This window comes from Sinocyclocheilus rhinocerous, unplaced genomic scaffold (genome assembly GCF_001515625.1).
Source record: "Sinocyclocheilus rhinocerous isolate Xijiao unplaced genomic scaffold, SAMN03320098_v1.1 scaffold1624, whole genome shotgun sequence".
Lineage (NCBI taxonomy): Eukaryota > Metazoa > Chordata > Actinopteri > Cypriniformes > Cyprinidae > Sinocyclocheilus > Sinocyclocheilus rhinocerous.
Window position 1 is genome coordinate 128,757 of NW_015639527.1, and position 17,937 is coordinate 146,693.

Sequence of the window (17,937 nt, forward strand, 5' to 3'; positions counted from 1 at the left end):
ACTTTGTGTGTGTGTGTGTGTGTGTGTGTGTGTGTGTGTGAGTGATTTTTGGCTGGCTTACTGTGGTTGTTTCTATGGAATGTGGTAAGATGTGGCTTGCGAGGATATGATTGGCAGCCAAGCAATGTTCGATTCCGGTTCTTGCACAATTTGAGGCAGAATACTGTAGTGAAATACTCTGATGGAGTATCTTGCACTTCTCATTTAGTTGTGACGCAACACCGCTATTAAATCTACAGCGTGACCAGTGTAGTCCAATTCTCCTGTGAATGAGCCGGTACTTTTTAGTGAATTAAAAATATACAGCATGGAGAGTAAATTCTAATTCCCAAACAACTGACTCCGAGTCGATTCTTTTTAGTGAACCACAGTGCAACAAGTGCAGTCTGACTCACGAATGACTCTCCTGAGCCAATTGTATTTAGTGAATAAAAACCAAACCGCATAACCAGTGTAATCTGATTTCCGAAAGAATCAATCTTATGAGCCAGTGTAGTCCCATTACAGAATGAATTAATCTAAATGAGTGTGAAGTAATGAATGAATGAATTAGTCTTATGAATCAAAAACATACAGTACAGCGCAACCAGTGTAATCTGACTTACAAATTTACAGATTACTATTATGAGCCATTTCGTTTTAGTGAATCAAAACTATACCGTATAACCAGTGCAGTCCGATTCACAAAAGAATGACTCTAATGAGCTGGTTTTTTTATAATGAATCAAAAACATAAATCGCTACGTGTAATCCTATTACAGAATGAATGACTCTACTGTAAATGAACTGGTTCTTTTTAGTGATTCAAACAATACAACTGTAACTGTGAGGCCTTTTCAGTAGACAGTATTTCAAATTGTAATAAATATTAATTAAATGTTTTAGCACTTTTTAAAATTATTTTTTGATACTTCGTTTAGGCAAGAAGTTATTGGATTACATTTATGTGTAAACATAATTATTATTATTTTTAACAAGAACTGTTTTAAATATATTTGTTATTGAAATTATCTCACTGTTTGGCAATGCACTTACATTTAGTTTTTCCAAAAATGTAAGTACTAAACAAATTAAGGAAGTGAGAGAATATTGATTAAAAGTTGAATTTGTTTAGTTCTGTAATTTCAGTTTAAGTCAATTTTGTTTAGGCTTGCCATTTTTAATAAATGTTTTTTATAATGAATGCCACTGTAATTTATGTTTATATTATGTTTATATTTATTTTTCTTTCTTGTTCTGTTCTGAATCCTTAGGGGAACTAAAATGCACGTTTATAGTGTTTATAATGTTTGTGTTTTGTTTTGTTTACTGATATTTTACATTATGTAACAATATTTTTTTATATGTAAATAATGTTATATAATTATATGACAATATTTACTTTATTTACAAAACAGCCTATATTGCTGTTTTGTTGCTTCCAATATAAGGTCTTCTACCTCAGCCGCTTATGTGTTTCTATGTCTATTAGGATGTTATCTTGGAAGGCAGCGAGGAAGCTCACTAGGTGTGTGTGAGGAATAAGATGTACCACTGTACCTTGTTCTGCTCTTTTACACTCAAAGTGACATGAATGACATGCTGAAGTGTGTGTGTGTGTGTGTGTTGAGTCCGTTGAGGGTTTTAAGTGTGCACCTGCTTCAAGATTATGCCCCCCTGGGTCTTATGGGTCAGACAGTAAGTATGTGAGTGTGTGTGTGTATGAGAGACAGAATTGTTAAGACAGGAAGTTGAGGGAATTGCTGGGTCTGTCTCCACTCTTCCGCGATTAAAAGCACGAGTTCCAGGTGCTACTGACAAAAAGTCCTCACGGATTACAGAGGAACGTCCGGAAGATCGCTCGCACCTCTGGGTTGTAGGTGTCTGCTGCCCGTAGGCTAAAGTGTGTGACCCCAGACCGGTTACAGTCCACGACCTCTCCTACCGAGCCGTTTTGTGAAAATAAAAGATGAATGACTCTACGTCGCACGTTCACAATCGTGTGACTCTTATAACTGCATTCCTCAGGTATGGAGTCTTGAAAACACACATGCGGTGTTTTATCAAGCCTGACAGCGCTGTCAGGAGAGCTTTGTGGTTAAAGTGGTGATGTTTTTGTTGATCACAGGTGGTTAAGCTGGAGGCTTTTCTGTCCTCTTCTTGTTCTGTCTCTCTCTCGCTCTTTCTCTCCCTCCGTGTAAGCTCTTAATAACAGGGCAGTAATGTCGTAGTCTGGTATTAGGGGGCTGCAGTTATCATTGACTAAAACTAGACTAAATGTCATCAGTTTTCGTCGACTAAAACTAGACTAGACTAAAAAGAGTATGAACGTGACTAAAACTAATAAAAACTAAAATGACAGTTTCACACAAAGACTAGACTAAAACTAAAATTAAAACAGGCCACCAAAAACAACACTACCCTTGAGTCATGCTACTTGTAATTTCCTCCTCTTTTAGCTTCAACTTTCTATCCCAGCGGCTAGGCCCGCTGTATGTATTCCGCTCCACGTCTTTCCCGATTCGCTCTTCGCTAATCCAAATGGGTCTAAGCTGCTTCGCCGACCCTTCAATATTATAAAATTGACCTTGGCTTTTCCTACCTAATATGATTTGCGAATAACTACATAGCAAGCGAAATGCTGTTTGTTATTTTGTTTTTGTGTTCTGTGCCTCCATCGCTGTTTTTTGTTTCCGTCTGTCCCTCTCGACTTTAATGCGTTCCGTTCGTTAGCCGTAGCCGCGGTGGCTCAGTGTGTCCGGCTGCTGAGACTAAGCAGAGATCGGGTTTCACAGCAGTGCTCTTGTTCTGGAATGGAGGAGATTAAACGTCTATCTTTTATTAAATTGTGTGTGTTTGAAAACGATCCAAGCAGGCAGGAGGGAGAGGGAAAGGAGGGGTGTTTTAGTTGCTTTGAAGCAGTGCGCTGACTGGATGTTGTTTTTATTTAGTCCTCGTGTCATGGGAGGAAGGGAGAAGAATGTCAGGTGGCCAGCGGGGTTTCGCCCGGGCACTTTTGTCTGTGATAGATGAGTCGAGAACATAGTGATAAAAACTTTTAAAGGTTTTTTTTTTTGTTTTCTATTTTTATTTGTTTTTCTTTGTCGTTTGCATTATTGCAACAAGGGATGAGTCAGAGTGGACAACTAGTTGCTTTTATTTTCATTTTGCTTTAAAAGGAATTCATTTTTTTGTTTTTAGTGTGCTGACAACGTGCTGTGAGACTGTCAGCACGTTTAAACTTTTTTCAGAAATGTTAGCTCTTTAAATCTGTACCCTTCAAAGCACTGCTGCTGTAGCCATCAAAGCTGAGCTTTTATAACAAATTAACCACCATCAACAAAAACATACAATATTTTTGGATTTGTTGAATATCCTTTGTACTATTTAAGCATTTTAGAGATGCTGGTTCAATGAAATAAACATATTTTGAGGGCAATTTTTAACGCAAGAATGCATTCTGTACGAACGCATATTAAGGGTCCATTCACACTGCACATGTTTGTTTAAAAACAGATGTGGAAAAAAATGCAAGGTAAAAAAAATTTTTTTTACATTTTTTAAAAATGGAATCAGTTGCAACTCTATATTTACCAATAATATGTCTTAGTAAGATGATATTTTAATGCTTAGTTTTATGATCACAGCTCTGTAATTTTCATTGCGGTGTGCAAGACGTAATGAAATGCAGTGAGGATTGAGAGATGTACAAATAAATGTTCCTCAAAAGCCTGATGTATCATAAACTTGCATTGATACTCTAATTATACCATTTTCTTTTCTAAAAAAATTATGTATGGATGGTTAAGTGAGCCTAAGTTGCTTCAGTCCACTAAGTCTTGAAATATTATTAACAATATAAAAGTTATTTCTACGTTTACTTTTTTTAAAAACAGTAAATATTTCACAGCAAAAAGAAACCCGTACATGACCTGAAGGAGGATGTTTCTAGAATTAAAACTAAAAGGCTTTTGCCTTGCTAAATAGGTATAAACTGTCAATTAGATGACAGAAGGTTCTTAAGCAAAGTTTTGATCATCCAAAGCCTAAAACCTGAGCGTACTTTAACACTATTCAACTTTAATGCTATTATTCTGGTCACTTGCAATTACTTATATTTCATTGTGAATCTAGTTCTTGTTTCTATTAATTTAATTGATTTATTAATCTTATTTTTTGTTATTTTATTTTATTCTCATTTTTTATTTTATTTTAATGACTTTAAACTCCAGCCTAAACCTAAGATAAGTTTAACACTATTAAACTTTAATACTACTCTTTTGCTGCATTGCAAGCACTTATATTTCTTACTTAGAAGTTGCAAATGTAGTTCTTGTTTATATTTTATTGGCTAATGATCAGTATTTATATAGATGTATTGCTTCAATATGATGAATGGATCAGCTAAAGATGAGTGTTGTCCACATCACAGACTTCCAGTGATCTCTGGAACGTGTAACCTATTGTATTAGCACTATTTTTAATAATTAAAGCTTTTTCTGAAGTCTTAAGTTCTCAGTAAATGCTTCAATGTGCACCCTTCAGAATTACAATAATAGTCCAGCGTGTTCATCTGTTGTGAATCTTGACTGGTGAGTTCATTATACGTTGCTCTGATGTAGACATTGATATTGTGTGCCGTTCGGCCATTTGTGAATCATGATTACGCTTGTGGTTTAAATGAGAACTGACCGAAAGAAACAAGCCAGAATGATTTTAATGGATAATAGATTGTGTTTCAGACATGCATTTGAGTTGCCTTGCTAAATAGGTATAAACTGTCAATTAGATGACAGAAGGTTCTTAAGCAAAGTTTTGATCATGTTTAGAATTAAGAGGCCGTATACATTTGTGAATCAAATATGATAAAGTAGGCTTTATAGGGTTAAACATTGCTGCATTTTTATAACGTGAGACACTGCAAAAGACACAAAGTGCAAGCTCAAACACTTTTGCAAAAATGTGTTCTGTGTGAATGGTTTCTAAGAAATGCATCTCATTGGTGTCTTGTGACCCTAAACCAGCGTTATTATAAAGTGCCTCCTTAGGCCTCGATCAGACAGAATGCGTTTTTCAGGTTTGAAAACACAAGGCGCACCGCAATGCCTTTATTTGGTTGACTTTTTTTAATTTAGAAAAGAGCAGTGTGCTGCATTTTTTTATGTTGCTAGGCAACCACCGAATTTGCTGTTCTGTCAGTCTAATCAAGGATTATAGCACGAGCGCTCTAGAATCTTTGGTTTGCTGTTAAGTAAACTGTCATATTAGCAGAAAACCAGGCGGTCTCTTAACATCTGCTGAAATATCTTACGTCAGAAAGAGCCTGTTGCCTCGCAGAGTTTTTGAAGAGTTTGAGGCATCATCATTGCTCGGTTAACTTCACAGGACATAAATACCCTTAAACACTGAAAGATTCCTGACTCTGAGCGTTGGTTTGTAAATCCAGTTATTAGTTTCAGGGTTCGGTCTGTTGGTTAGCTGTTTATCCAGATGACCTGCTGTTTTTCGTTGTTTGGTGTGAGGTTGTCCTGTGCAAAGTTATGAACTGATTACGACCTCATAAAAAATGTTCTTCACTTTGTGTTTAATATGGGAACCATGTGTAATAGTTCAGAGGTGAGTGCTGAGACTCTTTCTCATGATGCCTCTTTGCTGCTCTTGTTTGCAGGTTCCCTCTTTACCCCAGAGGAGAGCGTTTCCAGTTTGAATATGGTGTCTATTTGCTCAACAAAAACATCGCCCAGGTAAGAATCTCAACATGTCCCTCTGTACAAATCAAGATGACTTACAGACTGATTATACAGTGTGTGTATGAAACAGAAGGGTTGGATGTTGCCCAGTCGAGTCACTGACTTAATATATGGCGTTTTTAAGAAAAATACTACAATATTTTTGCAAAATATGGATTTTTTTTTTTCATGCTGTAACTTGCAACAAAAACACTTCCTGGCGTTGTTGTTAACACAGACCAATGATTAGACTGGGGTCTTCAAAGTGGGGTCAGGGAACTTCCAGGAGGCATCAGGTAGCTGCTACAAAGTCTCTGAAAATTAAGTGAAAAAAAGAATAAATGAATGAACAAATAAAATACTAAATGTATGTATTATTGCAATTTTTTTATATTTTCTAATACTATCTATCTATCGATCTATCTATCTATCTATCTATCTATCTATCATATTTTGAAATTTGATTTACTTGATTTATATGAAAGTTGATTTTTCTCCAGTCTTCACAGTGTCACATGATCTTTCACAATCATTCTAATATGCTAATTTGGTGCTCTAGAAAAAATAAAATACTAAATGTATGTATTATTGCAATTTTTTTATATTTTCTAATACTATCTATCTATATATCTATCATATTTTGAAATTTGATTTACTTGATTTATATGAAAGTTGATTTTTCTCCAGTCTTCACAGTGTCACATGATCTTTCACAATCATTCTAATATGCTAATTTGGTGCTCTAGAAATATTATCAATGCTGAGAACAGTTTAAACAGTCTTTACTGTCACTTTTGATCAATTTAAGGCACCCTTGCTGAATAAAAATAATTTGTTTTTAGATTTTGTTTGCATTTTTTTATGTTGCTAGGCAACCACCGAATTTGCTGTTCTGTCAGTCTAATCAAGGATTATAGCACGAGCGCTCTAGAATCTTTGGTTTGCTGTTAAGTAAACTGTCATATTAGCAGAAACCTAAAAAAATTACAGCTCCGGGTAACCCGCGACAGCCACCACAAGCTTCTCCATCATTGCAGTCTCGCCTCAGATGTTCCAAGCCGCTGTAAACTTCTGTCACCACAACGGAAAGCCCGCCTCTCCATTCATTCGATTGGACAATGGAAAACAAAACGTGAATGACGTTGGGCGCTTTTCAAAACACTAACAGCCAATAGAAACCAATTTACAAAAGGCACCTCTCACTGCAAAAAACACATTCTGTCTGATCTGGGCCTTAGACTAGTTGTTCCAACAACCCACAGACAAACCAACTGTAAAATTATTCTTAAATCACAACCTTACGTGACTTATTTGAATGTTGTTGGGAAGATAATGATGAAAGGTAGTTTCTGTGTGCGTAAGAGATTCGGTTTTTGTCTGTGCTTGTTGCATTATAGAGCATGTTTGCCAGTAAGGTCTTCAAACTGTTTTTAGGTAGGCAGGCCTGGCTAGTGTACTTCCTTTGGCTTGGACTACAGCTCAAGGAGGACAAGTTAAACATACTTTACCATAAAGAAAACAGAAAAGAAAAACAAAAGACATTTTCACTTCATCTTTTCCATTCATGTTCAATAACGAGTGTATTTAATTCATCGCTGCTGAGACTTCCTTCAACTGTCACAACAACATCTGGAATGTTGTGAATTTGGCTTTTAATAGTCATTATGTTTTAAATTTTGTTCTTGTTGGCAGCAGAACAAACACTCATGTGCTGCTGTTGTTTAATATCTTTCATATGGATCATTCAGAATGTTGGTTTGGAGATCTTTAGGGTCAAAGTGTGTTTCAAAAATAGTTTCCAAGCTTTCAAAACAGAAGAACTCGAGTATTTAACATGTATATGTGTGAATTTGTGTTGTTTAAATGGTTCATCTTCCCCTAGAGGGCAGAAGTACTGAAGTGACCAGAGCTCAGTGAGTCAGTTGAATGTCCTGAAGCAGAGCAGCACTCCGAGGCCAGATTTGACGCCACATAAACAGAATGATGAAAGAAATATTACAGTTAGCACTCAGTTGCCAAGCTAGCGAGCTATCTTATTTGGCAAGGAGCTCAGCAGGAAGGGCAGCGCTGGGAATTAAACCAAGAGTGTGTTGAAGATTATTGGGGAATTTGGAGTGGGAATGATGGTGTAGCATTGTGTTTTGTTCTCTGGAAAGCCAGAAAACCTGGCAGTTTCAGCACTGCTGGATGACCAGATCTAAATCTCTTTTTAATGCTAATATGCATATTTTGGCACACTCATGATTGTACAATTTGATAAGGAGACATTGGTTGCACTTTGGGCTTGGTGAGGTACTGAAAGTCTGCCTGCGATTCCAACTAAAACGCATAATAAAATTAAAACCAATTAAAAAAAACAAACAAAAAAACAATTTTGTTACTTGTAATAAAATAAATGTTAAATGAAATAAAATATAAAAAACTTCTTTTATTTCAGCTAGTTGCTGAGGCAAAATTTCTGATTTTAATTTACTAAAATAACTAAAATAAAAACTGAAATAAAAATTAATAAAAACTGTATTAAAAAACAAAAACTACTAAATATGACAAAGACACACAACCAAATTACTTAAACTTTAAATTAAAATGATAACAGAAAATATACAAATAAAAATGATTCAAAATATTAATAAAAACTATAATGGTATCTCAATTATATTAAAATAACAGTGGTTTACACGTGAGAAACCAAATGATGATGAATGATGATATATATTTTTCAGTTTATCATTTTTTTCAGTTAGTTTTATCTAAAACTAAAATTAATGTGTAGCCATATTTATTTATTTATTCGTTTGTGTATTTTATTTTAGTTTTAGTTTTTCCTAGTTATGTTAGTTTTTATTTTTATTTTTATTTCAGTTAACAAAAATATTTTTATGTAGCTTTTTTTCCATTCATGATGATAATACTGGTTAAACACTTTTCTTTTTTTTCTCTTTACTAATGATATTAATGTGATATCTAGATCAGTGTTTCCCAACCTTTCTTTAGTCGCGGCACCCTTTGGAAATTTTAACAAATTTGTGGCACCCGACAATTGATTTTTCTCCAGTCTTCACAGTGTCACATGATCTTTCACAATCATTCTAATATGCTAATTTGGTGCTCTAGAAATATTATCAATGCTGAGAACAGTTTAAACAGTCTTTACTGTCACTTTTGATCAATTTAAGGCACCCTTGCTGAATAAAAATAATTTGTTTTTAGATTTTGTTTCATTTTACTTTCTCAATGTCTCATTGTTGAAAATCACATTAAAAAAAATCTGCGTGTAGTTTTGTGAAGAAGTATTGGTTATCTCATTATTTGTTTGGTGGTCCTTGCTATTAAAAAGATTGAAAACCCCTGAATTAGACTTCTACAATGAGATTTTGCTCTATACGTTTCCGCAGTTGAAGTTCTAGAATTGATGGACCTTGTAGAATCACTTGAATTAACGTCATACAAAACGATTTCATGAGCCATAGCTCAAATCCAATTTCAATTTTAAGCTTTGGTCACAATTATACAGCTTGAGTTTAATCAGTTTGCCTGGTGACGTGCAAGATTAATACGCCTCCATGACTCTGGGAGTGGAATCCAAGCCTCCTGCGCTCCAGCTGTTGCCCCAACTTAACTAGGAGATGAAAAATTCAGAATAGACTGTAAAAAAAGAACTAAGGTGGTGGACCAAATCTGTCCGTCTCTGACCCACGCGAGCGGCACGCACATTGCAAGAACAAAAACGTAGCTGTGCATGATATGGAGTGATATGTAAACTTAGCCAACTCTGAGGGGAAAACTTATATATCTGTCATGTTTGATCTATGCCTCCATTTGTAGTCTGACTGCAAGATGCCCTCCGCAGCTTGTTCTTCATACTGCCTGTCGTCCACCATTTCCATTCCATGTCCCCTTAATCAGAATGAATGTAATGCTTTGCACCTTTGCCAGAAATCTTCATTAACCTTGTCAGTGTTTCTCTGTAGGGCAAGTTAATGGAGCTTATCTCGGTATGTTGACCGCGTTCAAGCGATTTTTAAGCTCATTGTTTGTGAAGCCTCTCACCCGGAGTCAAGACGATCCATATGAGCTCAGTGAACTCAACATTTTGAAGCATTTGATTCGGTTGAACTCTACCGATTGGGCTTTTAATGTTAGTTAACATGGCTACATAGCAAAGCAGATGAGCTGTAACCCATTTCATGTCTGGGCCTCTGTGTCTGTTTGCACATGTGTTCCAGTTTGGAAGAGGAACTGTCCGGAGAATGCATGACGCGTTGCCCTTGAGTAGTGTTGCTTTCGTCAACGAAAATTATGACTAAATATCGTCGTCAACGAACCTTTATTACGTGACGAAAACGAGACGAGACGAGACGAAAATGCTGGTCATGTGACGATGACTATAATTAAATGTATAATGCAATATCGTTGACGAATATTCGGTACAGCAGGGAAGAACTGCAGAATATACTGTCATACAGATATTTTTAATATTATAAAAAAAAATTGTCCATCAATGGTGGCAATCAGTAGGCTAATTTCTAATGAAAAAGACCAACTGATCTAGATAACCAAAAGATTGATGTTCTTGGTTATAAAACATTACCTGGCGATGAAACACTTCACAGCCAGTCACACATAACTGACGTGTCAAAAAAATAGTTTTGTTTTAATGAAATGATTGATAGGTGAGTAGGCGGCCCTACGCTATTGTCCAGGAGGGTTAATGTCACATTTTTAGTTTTTTTTGTATTTGTGGGCCAAAAAATCTGTACGATCAGTAATTTCACATGAGGATGAAAGATTTACTAGCATAGATGGCTCCTCTGTGAGCTGTGCTTCTAAAATCGCTACACTGACAGTACACTCTAGACACTATTGACGCAGGTTTGCTAATGTGACATTTAGTGCTTGTGCCACAAATATTCACATGCGTTTTCAAACCTCCCGTGTACAGCTTTATGTCTACAATATGTTTTGTTCCCTAAAGACATTCAGGTGCACATGAACTCTATAGCTATAAAGAGGTGAGAAATTCTTGGTTGCCATTAGTGTCATGACTGTTATCTAACATGAATTTTCTGAGATGGAAACCATATGAACTGTAGGGGATAGAGGAAATATGCATGACACCACTCGCATTTTCATTCGCTGTATCACACATGTAGTAAAAGGCCACTGGTTTTTGTATGAGAAGTTAACTACTACTATTACATACCTGACTTCCTGTGTGAACATTTTTTCTTAATGCGAGTGTTAGCAAGTCCACAACGGCGCTTTGTGAACGAAATCGCTTCAGCGTGATTAATCACTCAGGTTAAGTGGCTTTATTTGTGTATATTAAGCAGGAATTTCCATATGTCACATTCAGCATTTACCTCCATCAGACTGTGTACTTAACCTCAGAGTGTGAGCCGGGAATGACTCTCTGTTAGATGTGGTGTTTTCTCATACATATTCGTCTATGAGTGATTTACTCACTTCTTGTTTTTTTCCACCCCTACTAACCTACATTTAAATTTCTTTTTCGTATGTCCTTCATTCACATTTCTTCTCCCTTTTCTTTTTTCTTTTCCAGCTCTTAACCCAGTGTTGTCCTGTTTGAATGCAAATTTCCCATGACTGCACTTTTATCTAGCTTGATGTACTTTGCTCTGTAAAAGAAAGATCAACACAGCGTTGAATGGGAATGCCATCATGGTTCACTCACCTCAAGATGATCCCCAACACTGAGAGAAACAGAGTTAAAAAAATCACAGTTTCCACAAAAATATTAAGCAGCACAGCTGTTTTCAATTGTGATAGTAATAAGAAATCTTTCTAATCACTAAATCGGCATATTATAATGATTTCTGAAGGATCGTGTAATGCTGGAAGTTCAGCTTTCCACTACAGAAATAAATCACTTTTTATAATTTATTAAAAAAGAAAACTATTATTTTAAATGTTAATAATATTTCACAATATTACTATTTTTACTGAATTTTAGATCAAATAAATACAAAATGCAAAATGTTTATAACTTTCAGAATAAATTATGAAATATATGTACAGACAATGTTAGTAGACAATTTAAAAAAGCTAATAAGAGTATGAAAAGTGTTTTAATTTTTTAATGGTCCACAGAGCCAAAAGTGGTCGTAGTTAAAGAAACACACACTTAAATCCTAACTCGGTTTTCCATTGAAGGCAGCCTATTGAGTCAAAAAGGCTGACTGGTCATTTACTTATTTACTCTCCCTCCTTTTAATTAAGATCAGACGAGTAAATAAAAGTGGGAGTTGACGAGTGCGAGAGAGAACTCCCAAGAGAACAGCATATTTAGCTCTAACTATTCCCAGGCTATCCCAGAATCCATCCTCCCTGTCCGGCAAACCTGCCTGCGGTGAGTGAGTCAGCCCAGCGCGGTGAGCTGGACCCTCCAGAAAAAGCCGCTGTATTGCATACGCGTCCCTCGCACAATAAGAGCCCTTCTCCTGTCGGCCCTCCATAAAAAGCCTCATCTTCACAAACCAAGGCTCAGTGAGTCCATCCAAACCAGCGTTACGCTGTGTTTGTTTGCGTAGCCGTGAACCCTGGTCCCCCTAGTTTCACCGCCAAACCAACATCACTGGGGACAAGAGAAGACCTGGAACTGATCAGCTCTTTAACCAGCTCTCCATCTCTCCCAAGTCAGACGGCATCCGCTTTCCATTTCAAGGAAGTTTGCTTTGGTGAACTGCATAAAGAATCTTGTTTTCTGTGAAAGTTCACTCACTGTACTGGTAATTTTCATTTTCCTATAGAGGAAATCGAAATGCAATTGTAGCAAACATATGTTGGTTATTACTGTACTAAGAGCTACTCTGTATGCGAAGCAGGCAGTTATGTAATCGTCAGAAATGTGGTTTATATTTTGAATAAATTTAGGTGCCATTTTAGGTTTATGCATTGTGTCCCAGCTATTAAAAATATCACTTTTTAACCCGATTTATTTGTCACATCTCAACCGCAGAATTGTTTTTGGCAAAGCATAAACGGGCTGCTCTAGCAAGAGGACCACCCTATGCTCTCAGAGGTATGGGAACGAAGCCTGCGGACCCGAATACAGAATTGATTTATGAATGAGGGAGGGAAAAACGGATTAACGGACTACTGGACTCAACTAGTCTAGATGAAGAGATTACATCTCCTTACATCCCACCCCTGCACCTGACGTGTGGAATTTCTGAGAAAACGACTGATTATTTGGTTTGTCTCAACAGCTTTATGTAATAGTGCTCAGTGTAATTGCATTGCAGCGCGGGTGCACATTTTTGCTGTTATCTTAGGAGCGATTTGTTTTCCATAAGTCATCAGGCTTAATAAGCTGAGTTTCCTTAAGGCCTGGGAAGTGTGTTACACCTCATCCATTAGGACTGTACATGCCCACCCAGTCAGTAATAAAGCATTCACCAGTTATTCTAAGATAACAGATGGCTGCTGTATTTCAAACCAAACTGAAATTACTGATATTAATGCAGCCAGTTATGAATGAATCTGGCACTGGTAAAGACCTAGCTAAATTCTTTTTCTTTCTTTCTTTCTTTCTTTCTTTCTTTCTTTCTTTCTTTCTTTCTTTCTTTCTTTCTCTCTCTCTCTCTCTCTCTCTCTCTCTCTCTCTTTCTTTCTCTGTCTGTTAATGGAAAGGTTATTTTGTTTTGTAGAAAGGAGAAAAATGCTCAAGTTTTGAATAGTAGTCAATGACTAGTTAAAATTTTGAGATGAGCTCTGATACTGTGCCCAGTATTTTCTTTCTTTCTTTCTCTCTCTCTCTCTCTCTCTCTCTCTCTCTCTCTTTCTTTCTTTCACTGTTAATGGAAAGGTTATTTTGTTTTGTAGAAAGGAGAAAAATGCTCAAGTTTTGAATAGTAGTCAATGACTAGTTAAAATTTTGAGATGAGCTCTGATACTGTGCCCAGTATTTCTGCAGTGTTTTTTTTATTTATTTATTTTTTATTGTGGCTGTGTGATGTCACCGGAGGAAGCCCTGTGCTCTTGTCCAGAGTCTGTTGGCGAGGGGTTTGCTCCTCTTAACTGTGATGTTCTGTGCAGGGTTGCATGATTCAGATGTCCTCAGAGATTCTTAACTTTCTCCTTTCTCATAGCTTTATATATGATCCCAGTTTCTCCTGGCTGATCTCTTCACAGAACAGCTCATTTTACTAGACTTCACTCTTAAATATAACCCTCTCATACAACACGTCTATGGAGGTTTTCCCTATTGGGAAGGGTTTCATAAGTTCGTGTTTGTCTTTTTTGTTTTATAGGATTTGAGTTTAATCCACTTCAGAAGCATCATGCCACTTCATATTTTTGAACCAAGTGGATTTTATTTCAGTAAAAACTATCTCTAGTCTACTTAGATTCAGATAAAGTAGTTAAAGGACTGCCACTAATGCCCCATCAAAAATAGGTGGATGATACCCAGGTCATACATGATGTATGCATGTCGCAGCCAACTTCTACATCAATGTTTTAGTTATTTAAAGTCACTGGGCACCATTGCTAGAGCCATTACAAAGTGGGCCCTTGACTCTTAATTTAAACCTGGCAATTGGTCTGGTTCTAAACTGTTACAGCACATGCAGTTGTGGTTGTTCGTCTGTCTGGTAACATTGTGTTTTAGCACATTCTCCTCCCTTACTTTTACAACTCCCACTAGCTTTAGCTTTGTGTGGTCTTGCTTCCCCTCGTAGCTTGTTGCTGTAGCACCTACAGCAGCCTGCGGAGAAAGCTGGAAACCTCTGGGGGATGCCTTCCAGTACTCATAAAAGCTATTTCACACCGCAAGAAATTACTGAGCATGTCACCACAAGGAGTTGCCCAATTCATGCCTATTAATGTTGCACTCAAATCTGTGCTCTCTTGACTGGCTTTACATTTCTAATTATGCTATCATTTACTCACCGTCGTGTCTTCCCAAATCTGTATGACTTTTTTCTTCTGTCAAGTGCAAAAGTGTAAATTTTGAAGAAATGTACTGCTCACTTGTTTGCATACAATTACAATGAATGTGGACTGAAGTTTAAAAGGGTACCAAAGCACCATGAAAGTATAATAAAACTAGTCCATACAATGTGGCCAGTCCTGGCCACTATATTCTGTCTTCTGAAGCCAAATGATAGCTATGTGTTTGGAGCAGACCAGAAAGTTGAAAAACTGGATTAACTGATTCATTAAAAAAAAAATCCATCACTCTCATATATACACCAAGGAGAGCAAGGTCAAAGATTTGCTTTGAACAATGACTTACTTTCTAGTATGTTTTTCACTCATAGCAATTGTATGGCTTCAGAAAACATGGAATATAGCTCGCATGTTTTATAGACCACATGCTTTTGTATCATTTTTGAGGCTTGAAAGCCTCAGTCCCTGTTTGTTCAAAATGCATGGAAATGTTTGACCAGTACAATTCTTTAAAATTCCTTTTGCGCTTCAAGTTTAAGAAAAAAAGTAATTTGGGTTTGGAACAACATGAGTGAGTCAACAATGACAGAACAAAATATAAATTGGCCCTAAGACAGAGACCTGAGGCACACCACACTTTCTGCCTGTCCTCCTTTTGATCCAGCTGTAGAGAAAATTCAAAATCTCTTCCTCTCTCCATTTAATGCTCATCCATCTCTTAGTGGATTCTACATTGGCTGGTGACCCTGCCTGTCTGTGTGTGTCTCCCTGCGAGCTTTTGGACATACGTAAAGCTCAGAAACAGCAGCCTACTCTTAAACCAGCCAACCTGCTGTGATTTACGAGTCTATCTGGGGCTGTTGTTTTGTCTGTCATTGTCCTCCTGGTAACCCATTCAGCGTTTTTAAGCGAGGAGAAGGGGACAGATGGAAAGAGGGAGTATAAAAAGAGAGCAACAGGGAGAGCGCAGGACCGTTAGCACTCGCCACCTTCACTTGCTCCTGGTTTTATAAGCATACCTCTGGCTAGCCTCCTATGGCTTTATGAAACACTTAAATGACTGTAATTGAATTTCCACGGTTTTAGGTCGGCAGCCAGGGGTTCGCCTTGCACCGCAAAGAGGAGAGAGAGACACTAAATATATATGTGCCAGAAAAGGTAGTGCCCAATCTCCAGTGGCCCAGTAACGATGTGGGTGTGTCTCAAGGGTACTGTATAGGTTTGTTTGTTTGTTTACTTCTCTATGGAAAGTAAAAACTCCTAAAAACAGATGAAGGGTTTCCCTTGAGTCCTGAGTTTGACCGTGAGCCAGAAATTAGCTGAAAGCCATACTAGAAGAGCCAATTCTAAATCATAAGGTTATTTGGTATTCCACGCATTTTTTTGGAAGCTAAACTTCAATTTATGATTGTTTTGGTAAAAAACTAGACGTTCAAGGCTGCAAATATATGATCTTAAGGAGAATACATATCATACTTTGAGCTTCATACACTAGACTCCAGGTTTTTCAAGAACATGTTCTTTTGAAACCATCAAGTCTACGCCTGCCAAGCCTTTAGCTCTGCTGACAAGAGCTCTTTACCAAATAAAAATGAAAAGTGTTCTCACAGACCCAAGAAAGAGTTGGCGGATAATCATCATCAATGACTTAATAGCGAGGCTACTGTTTCCAGCTGTTTTTAAATTTCTAGTAGTTTGCTTTGGTGTGAAGTCTCTATTGGCTCTATTCTCTCTTTTCCAATGTTCATTTGTTCATTTGTACCAATGTTCATTTTTCTTATAATCGATAATCTCTGCGGCCCCTTGTAAGTTACTTTTGAAATACAGTTTTTATATTGACTGACAAATGATGTGCGGGGATAAAGAAAACAAGGCAAAAGTGGAGAAGTCGTCATGTAGTCTGCGAGGGGGTTTATTAAGTTCCTGTTATTCTCCAACTGTGTTTTGAGTTGTCATCTTATCAAGACAAGTGTGGTGACGTAAAGCTGGCTGCCATTTTTCAGAGCTGTCAGTTGTCCCACTGCAGGAACAAAGAGACCGCGTGAAAGTTGGGGCTCTGTTTCGCAGCTGAACTGAAGAATTTTACAATGAAAATCTGTTTCTTGACTGTTTCAAGTACTGTTTACTTATTCACATTACAAAATCTAGTTTATTCACACACAGTGGTCCAACCAACCCAAAAACATACTACTGAGTTTACAAATAGCCAGCTTGTGCCCTGGCACTGAGAATTGCTTGTGCTTGTCCTATGTATTGCAAGCGTGTGGTTCCATTGTACATAATTAAGTTCACCCAAAAATTAAAACTCTTTATTCTGTTCCTGCTTATTTTGTCAATTACTCACCCTCATGTTGTTCAAAACCTGTATGACTTTCTTCTTCTGTGGCACAAAGTTGTTGTTGTTTTTTTTGTCCATCCTGTCATTGGGGATCAGTGTTGGTTTTGTATGGACAAAATGGTTGAATCATTCTTCAAAAGAATGTAATTCATACATAAGAATGTAAGTCATACAAGTTTTGAACAATATGAGGTTGATATTGCAAGCGGTTCCATTGTACATAATTAAGTTCACCCAAAAATTAAAACTCTTTATTCTGTTCCTGCTTATTTTGTCAATTACTCACCCTCATGTTGTTCAAAACCTGTATGACTTTCTTCTTCTTCAAGTTGTTGTTGTTTTTTTTGTCCATCCTGTCATTGGGGATCAGTGTTGGTTTTGTATGGACAAAATGGTTGAATCATTCTTCAAAAGAATGTAATTCATACAGAAGAATGTAAGTCATACAAGTTTTGAACAATATGAGGTTGAGTAAATGATTAAAATAATTTCTGGGTGACTATTCCTTTAACTTGTGTTCTTGGCAATAACAAGCCTATTGGTGGCGATAGAGTTACCTTCAAATTTCTGTGCCACTGAACCAGATTTTTTATTATTTAGGTAGCTTACTTCAGACTAACTTACTGAGCACAGTTCTCTTAAAACTTTCCTCCAAAACACACACGCACACGCACACACACGCACACACAAAACTAAAAATTTTTTTGTCAATTAACTCAATTTTATTTTGACTTATTTTTCACAAAACAAGGTTTAATACCTTAAAGGGAACATGCTCTCATACTAGGTTGTTCGAAAAACACATTATTTTTCACATATTTTACATTATTACAACACCTCTCTCCCCAGTCTGGCATGAACGGCTCGAATAGTTCCTGTATCAAATGAAGACCCGCTTTCTGAAATACGAAATGTGCTGTGATTGGTTAGCTGGGCCAGTGTGTGCTGTGATTGGTTAGCTGGGCCAATGTGTGTTGT

At 37.0% G+C, this 17,937-nt stretch overlaps 1 protein-coding gene across 1 annotated transcript in view; it reads left to right on the forward strand.

The window, feature by feature from the left end:
• LOC107751378 (UV radiation resistance-associated gene protein-like) overlaps nt 1–17,937 on the forward strand; it is a 108,772-nt gene that overhangs the window by 53,805 nt on the left and 37,030 nt on the right. Inside the window, exon 12 of the mRNA XM_016567097.1 lies at nt 5,648–5,723. Coding sequence (XP_016422583.1) covers nt 5,648–5,723 — 76 coding nt within the window. The remainder of the gene's footprint in view (nt 1–5,647; nt 5,724–17,937) is intronic.